Source organism: Mastacembelus armatus, chromosome 5 (genome assembly GCF_900324485.2).
Source record: "Mastacembelus armatus chromosome 5, fMasArm1.2, whole genome shotgun sequence".
NCBI lineage: Eukaryota > Metazoa > Chordata > Actinopteri > Synbranchiformes > Mastacembelidae > Mastacembelus > Mastacembelus armatus.
The window spans coordinates 21,684,077-21,691,562 of record NC_046637.1 but is presented as its reverse complement, the minus strand read 5'-3'; the positions used below and the strand labels follow the sequence as shown (position 1 = coordinate 21,691,562).

At 43.5% G+C, this 7,486-nt stretch overlaps 1 protein-coding gene across 1 annotated transcript; it reads right to left on the bottom strand.

Annotated features, from left to right (window-relative positions):
• Window positions 1-2,573: 2,573 nt before the first annotated feature.
• Window positions 2,574-7,186, bottom strand: rpn1 (ribophorin I). The gene is made up of 10 exons (XM_026307897.1): window positions 6,830-7,186; window positions 6,210-6,274; window positions 5,616-5,922; window positions 5,321-5,530; window positions 5,042-5,234; window positions 4,777-4,876; window positions 4,537-4,675; window positions 3,996-4,115; window positions 3,645-3,890; window positions 2,574-3,563 (listed from the first exon to the last, which is right to left on the bottom strand). Exons 1-10 carry the CDS (start codon window positions 7,061-7,063, stop codon window positions 3,381-3,383), a joined length of 1,797 nt encoding a protein of 598 aa, XP_026163682.1. The 5' UTR covers window positions 7,064-7,186; the 3' UTR covers window positions 2,574-3,380.
• Between the last annotated feature and the right edge of the window lie 300 nt (window positions 7,187-7,486).

Sequence of the window (7,486 nt, the reverse complement as noted above, 5' to 3'; positions counted from 1 at the left end):
AGAGCCTCTCATCCCCTCATCCCGGCACCCTGTCACTATGGAATGGCCAGGGCAGAGCAGGACACAGAGCTGCTGTTGTAAAGATGTGTGTTTTAAGCAGAGCCAGAAGAAATCAACACAGGTGAGGTGTGTGTTTGAGGGTGAGTTTTGAGTTTAGATTTGACTCATATTTCTTCTTTTTGATGACATCCTTTTATGGTTTGGTAGCAGGATTGACTGAATTGAATGAATGTATGTCACAAGGAACGTGGACCTGAGTATGTGTGTGTGTATGTGGGTGCATAATAACATGCTGACAGTAAGGGTGGTGGCTCTGTCTCAGTGATTTATGAGAGTGTGCTGTGAAGGGTCTTCTGAGCAGGATATTGTTCCCTGACTGGTGACTCCTGCCTCTCTCTTTGTGTGTATGTGCGTGAGTGTGTCTGTGTGTATTTTAGAGTGAAAAAGATTAAGAGGGAGAGTAGTGCAGGTGAGCCCTCAATGTAATCAATCACAACCATGTCACATGGCCCAGGGCTTGTGGACTAACCCTTTGACTGATACCTAGTTTGACTCCACTTTTTCTTCTTTTTTTTTTGTATTTTCATAATTTTTCTGGCAGCTAGAGGAAAAATACCATCTGCATCATTACTATACTTCAGGAAAGGAAGATAATAATCAACTTCAAGCCTGAGAGGGGACCATGACAGCTCAACCACATGGCCCAACCAGTCCAACACCCTGCACATACCCCACCAATCGCCTCAAACACACACACGGTTTGCCACATCAGGATACAGTGCTGCACATGAATTCCGGTTTAAACAGTATTCTGCTCGGCTTACGCCAACAGATAAACCGCAGTCCTACTGCGACCAGTAATCACATCCTGGACCAGAGGACAGGGCTGGAACTGAAAAGACTGAAAGGCCTCAACCAAGAACCAATATCATGCAAGACAGAGCCTGCTCAATGATACAACAGCTAAAATGATGTATGATGACATAAGACTTCAGATCCAGCTATTCAGTGATGTCTTCCTATGAGGTACGTAAAAGTTTAGCAGTATGATACTTGCTAACAGTGTCATTCATGAAGTGCAAACACTTTCAACAACTTCATGAACTCTGGTGGCTCACTTGGGGCAAATTATGATGATCACACAATATATTGCACTGTGAAGAAAAGGTCAGTCTGAGAGGCAGCTTGTAGCCTACAATTCTGCCGTACAAAACTGAAATGTATGTTAGTAATCTTACTAATTGAGTTGGACTACAAAATCGTAATGTGAAAAAGAGTAGTCCTGCTAAAAGCTAAGTAGCCAGTCTTAGCAGAGTAAGAGCTGACCCTGCAGCCTCTGACTCCAGTGTTGCTTCCTTTAAATCACATATTAAATTATTAGATTCATTTATTTATCTAACTGACAAACAAACTGACAGCTGAAGGAACATAACAGATTTTGTTCAACGTGCCTCCCTGCAGCCTTCAGACTGTGCTAACACACCACTGAATGTTTTTATTTTAGGTGTTTTTGCAAGATATGTGATAATTATAATTAAAATGGCTTAAAATGAACAATTTAGTGTGAATCTGTCACCCATTTTGGCAAAGAATCTTTAATCTTCAATTATTATTTACAAATATTTTCCACAGATCCTCGCAAAGACAGATCTGATTCAGTTCAATCAGCGCCACAAATTTTCTATTCTGTGGGCGTCTTTCAATCTCAACAGTGTAACAGTCAAAATCTTTGAGCCGATAGCATCGTTGCAGAATGGAGAGCAGACGTGAGCTCAGTGGTTTGTTCGACACTGGTGTTGGGGTGGACGTGTGCAAGCAGCAACATTGTGCCCACTGAGCTTTGCTGTGAGAATGAGACTCTGCAACTTTCTGAGCTCTCACTGCTCCACATCTCCACTCAAGTAGACACAAACAAAAATGCCATTGTGTGACCTTTTTGCAGCACCAAGCATCAGTGCTAACAGACATTGTCTTTGCTTTCCCCCTGCTGTGTATTTTCAGAATGATTATTGTATGGCACATACAATATGTTAACATTATCATTGTGAGGGCAACAGGGCCTGTTATTATGGAACAGGAAATGACCTGCCAGGACCCCTGGTGACCTCAGAGGGAAAGCAATGACCTCAGTCTGACCCTTATGTTTGTCCTGGGCTCAGAATGCAGTCAACACAGGTCGGCTACTCTGCTGCCCCTGGGAGGAGAGGGTGTTAGGTGGGGTTACTTTGAAATGAGGATTGCAACAAAGTGCTGGAAATTCCCTGTGAGGTGCCAGTTTTGAAAGTAGTACTAGTCACAGGACTATGGCTTGTTTTTGTTGAAACGGTTAAGATGACATGCTTTTATGTATCTGTCAGTATTCAAGCACACTGGCTGGGTCATGTAGAGTAGTTCTTTCTAAGACCAAAAAGAAAAAAAAAAAACCTTCCAATAGAGTGAAGTGGTGGTTGTTGAAGCAAGAGCGCCTTCTTCTGATTAACTAAAGGTACTGCTTCACCAAATGACAGTCAAACCCCCCCCCCCACCCCAGTACAAAATGTACTAGACATCTGCTGTGTAATCAAATAACCATGTTAAATGATGAACTTCTCAAAATTTTATTTCAAATTTCACAGCTGTCCATATCATTGCCCATTTCACAATCACCTGTGTGCCATTTCCCATGTCTTTTCTCAAATACACCTGAATCTCATGTGTTCACTAATCTCATGGTCAAAAACATACCACTTACAAAACAAGAAAATTGTAAGCAATGTAGAAAATATAACTGATGAAAATCAAAAAAGAACTGGGATGACACACAAACAGAGCTTCAAACTTGTTCAAACATGAATTTCAATCACGGATGAACAGGAAAAAGTAAGTGCAAAAAAGAAGACTGAAAAACACCAACCACCCTCATATGTAAGAGCCATAAGTGATTCAGTCGCAGAATACAGCATGTGAGTAAAGACATGAGATTGAAAACATCTGGGCCCTTCAGCTATTCACTTGAAAAAAAAGTCCCCTAACCATACATACAGTGAAAAAAAGTCCAATTTGAACATGAAAATCAAGTGTCACAAAATTTAAATGTAGCTCAACAAACTCCAAAAAAAAAAAAAAAAAAAAAGTCAAAAACCTGTGATGGAGGTGCTGTAGAGCTCAGCACACCGTGACCTGAAGTTTATCACAAGGCACAAATGCGTGTTTGGATAAACGCATCACTATTGTAAGATGAGATGCTAATAGTCCATGTCTGTGTTTAAGGATGGTTTATAAAAAAATAAAAATAAAAAAAAAGTCATGTATGCATGTGTGTCACATTGCCTTTAGTTATAAAAACAGTTGACTGTATGTTGTAGGAAGGGTGCTGTGTGTCCTAGTGCAGCAGGAGGAGTTTAGAGGGCATCTAGCAGACTGTCGATGCGGCTGACAAGCTCCTGCCTCTTGCTGGTCAGACTCTTCTCACTCTCGATGTAAGCCTCCTTCTTGACCTTACCCGCCACCAGCCGCTCCGCCTCCTGGCAGGAGCGACACACCAGCTCCTTCACCTGGCCATCCAGCTTCTGCACCTCACCTACCTGATGGCATGGAGGAAGGGAATGAACATCACTGTGCCTGGTCAGTTTATTTACCTTATAACCTAAACACACTGCACTCACCTTATCAGCTAAGTCGGAGCCCTCAGCTTTGAGGCGGGCCTGCAGCGAGCTGATCTCGTTGGTGAGAGTGCGGTGGTCGGCCTCCAGTGTCTTCCGGCCACTGTTGAGTGCCCCAGTGTCGCGAGACTGCTTGTAGCGGTTGACCACCTCATCCATGTGACGGTACAGACCCAGTCGTTTGTTAACCAGAGTCAGCACCTGCTCTGTGATGGAGGCCACTTTCATTCGCACCTCAGCAGCAGGGTCCTGGACATAGAAGAAAAAGTATGTATGTTCAAAACACACAAAAGTGATAAATGAGGCTAAAAGTAACCAAATTCTGTTTCTAGGCAGACATCAGTGCAGTCATACCTTTGTGATGGCAAAGTCTAGCCGGACATAGATGATAACAGTGAAGAACAGGATGTAGAAAGCCCCTACAACCAACAGAGGCTCCTGCAGCATCAGGATCTTGTTGAAGTTATAATGAACCTGGTAACAAGAAAAGAAGTTTGAACACCTCTACACAGCTGAGACCAAATCAAAGTGAAGCTGACGCTTTTTATGTTGCAAAAAACATTTGCATGTTACTAAATCCCAAAAAGTGTTTTCTACATAAAACAGAAAAATAACTGATGATGTCTCAAATGTAAAGAGTGGGCAAGCTTTTATAGTTATACAGGTAATTGTGATCAGTACTACACAAGTTCATGTAATGAAATAATTCATTAATATTTTGACAACTGTAATGCAGTTACTCCATATGAGGATGTTTTGAGCCTAAGAGATAATTAGAATAGAAATACTTATTTATCCCTTGCAGGAAATTATTAAAATATTAACACCTGTAAAAGCCGAGAAAATGTAATAACACTATATATTTTAGTCAAAATAGTTTTATAATTTCTCTTACCACAACATCCTGAATGTGCTGCTCCACCAGATTGTTCTTGGTGGCGACCAGCACTGGTCGGCCGAAAGTATCCAGATATGTGTAGTGTAGCTGATTAGGCATACGATCAATTTTGTAAGGCATGTCCATGTGGATGTTTCTGATAGGACAGGACACAAGAAATTGGTAGATATTAGTGACTAATAATGCCAAAATCTCTCCTCAGCCTGACACCCTGTAGAATCCTTTGCAAACACTGACCTGGCCCCCTCTGGCAGGATGATTTTCACAGTGAGGGAGTCAATGACCTGGTCATCATACACATGGTCAACTAGTCTCATCTTCAGTGCATACTGGTCACCTAGGAGATAAAAGTAATGAAATGATAAAATGATGTGATGCATTAGTGATTGGAAACTGCGTATCTAAACTGGAAAACCAGGGTTCAAATCCCTCTAACAGCAAATATCTTCCTTGCCGAGATGGCCTCACTTTTTACCCTTCTGGAAAAAGTGATTCAACTCACCCAGTGTGTAAAGATACTCATAGCTGGGCAGATTGTAGCCAATGATGTAATGAGTCTTCCAGCCTCCAAACAAGGGGAAGCGAGGCCTGACCTCCACCTCCACTGAGTCATCCAGAACCTGCAGATGGGAAGTGGAGATGTTCCCAATCTCATCCCTGTAGTAGACATCCTGGGCTGAGGCGGGAAGGATAGTCTGTTGAGGAGAAAGCATATACAGTCATTGTCATTATTATCATTAAAAACAAGTCTGATCATGGTGATTTGTGTTTAACAGAACACCTTGAAGGATTTGACAGATGAGATGCCACTGTCTGACTGACGCTGGTAGTCGTAACGTGAAAAAGGCCCCTTCAGGATGGCTCCCGTGTGCCTCAGGTCAATGGTCTCTTCCACAGCAATGTTGCCCCAGTGAGACACCTCAATGGTGCGTGTGATGCTGCTGATGGTGAGGAAGGGGGTGTTGTTTTCATAATGGATCTTCATTGTATCCTTAATAGTAGAGAATAAAGAAAACAAAATTTTAGAAACTTCCTCAGTTTCATTTGAGGCTCATCAAATCCAATCAGGGCCGTACCTCACTGAACGGAGACACATCACGGAAGGGTCCATACTCGATGATCTCATCATTCTTGCTGGGGTTGCCCAGCTTGGTGTAGCTCTCCACAGTTTTAGAGGCGAGGCGAACACGTGTAGTCTGGCTGCGGGTGGGGTACGGGGAGTACAGGTAGTGATTCCCCTGAAAGACCACCAGCTGCCGTTCAGCCTGGGTGATGTGTGTGGGGAAGGGCTTCAGGACGTGGCTGAATATCATCTCCACCTTCACTTTTAGCTGAGCACCAGCTGCCAGACTGGAGATTAGCTGCACTTTGTAAAACTCCCCGCTGCATTGGAAACAGATGACAAAGAAGAGCATTGATAAGATACTGCTACTGTTAAAATATGAGCTTTTCAAGAACTACGAATTGGCATGAATTCTTGTAGGTGTTTTTAATTAACTGGGCTGTCTGACAGGAAAAAATGTGTTGCCATATGAACTCAAACACAATGTTTCTAAATGAGGAGCTTTTATTTCAGTCAGATCATACACTTAGGCCATGTGTTTTCTTCAGTTTACTTGTTTATACAAGAGAATCAGCTTCGATCATAAAGAAAGACCTAATCTCTTTACCTTTGGCCTTGGATTGTGGTCTTTTGGAGTTCGAGTGTGCCATCCTCCTCTTCATCTCCCTTCACCTGCAGAAAAGAGGTGTGCATCCTTACAAAGTACAAGAAGTTTATAGCGTCCAAACACAGTTTCATTCATAGCTGAAGGGGGCAGGCCTGCGCACTCACACACGGAAGTGAGCTGCCCAGCGCATACGTGTCATTCCACCACTGACAGAGCGTGCATCGCTGCGGAAGTTAACGTCTTGCTACCCAAATGCTCAGCAGTTCAAACGAATCTATGTCATGTATGATGAGCTGCTGCTGCTCACAGCAGATAAGGGGGTGCCAATGCATCGCACTTTCCAGCGTACGCCTTGCAGCAGTAACGTTAGCTAACTGTGTTTGCATTCGAGCTTGCAGTGATTCATTCACATGGCTAGCTGATGCGACTTCATACATTCACTGAACACGTTTGTAACATTGTATGCTAACTTTAACGTGTTCTTTTAAAGATCTGCGCCATTGCTGCTGTTATTTCACAGCAAAACATGTGGGAGCTGCAACATTCTGCATAACGCTATGTTTAGCTTAGCCGCTAACAGGCTAACAGGCAGAGGCTTCATTCACTGGTGTTTAGCTCACCGAAACTCCGATGTATGCGAGGTGCGGGGCCAGATCAGCCTCTACTGCCAATATGAAGCTGTGGACGGCAGAGTGTCCCTGGTTGGACAGCACGATCTCTGCGCTGATCTTGGCCAGATGAGTGCTCAGGTCCACCGTCCTCTTCACCTCCTCGTTCACTAAACCGTCCGCTGAAACCTGCGCAGCAGCCAAAAGCAGCAGACAGGCGGCGAGAAGTGGCGATCTGCGAGTCATGGTTGAAGAAATGAAGAGTTCAAATACCGGCGTGAGAACGGAAAGATCAGAAAGAATATAGAGCAGCAGAGAAAGGCCGCCGTGCCGCTCTACATCGAGAAAGGATGACGCTTCATTCACTCCGACGCGATGACGTCACGGCACGTCGTGCGTTTCAGGCGGCAGCGATTGAGAAAAGAAAAAGGCAGCGATTGAGAAATGTGATAAATGTGACACAGATAACTAAACAAATAAACATTTTATGATATGATAAAATGCCGTGAGCCGTTTCATGCCTGTGTTTTGATGCCTTAGTGGACTGTCTGACGATGAAAGGTCTGTGACAGTGACCAATCCTGACCTGCTGATGGCACCCGTGTCAGCCTAGAGTCAAATCATCCTGTTATTCGTAGCATGTCATGTTGATATTAGAACCAACATCAC

Excerpts from the sequence above, each read along its gene's own strand:
- rpn1 (XM_026307897.1), bottom strand. The coding sequence starts at position 7,063 with ATGACTCGCAGATCGCCACTTCTCGCCGCCTGTCTGCTGCTTTTGGCT. Across the intron at positions 5,531-5,615 it reads ATGTGTCTCCGTTCAGTGAG|GATACAATGAAGATCCATTA; the intron begins GTACGGCCCTGA and ends TCTACTATTAAG. Across the intron at positions 4,676-4,776 it reads ATCCTGCCAGAGGGGGCCAG|AAACATCCACATGGACATGC; the intron begins GTCAGTGTTTGC and ends CTGTCCTATCAG.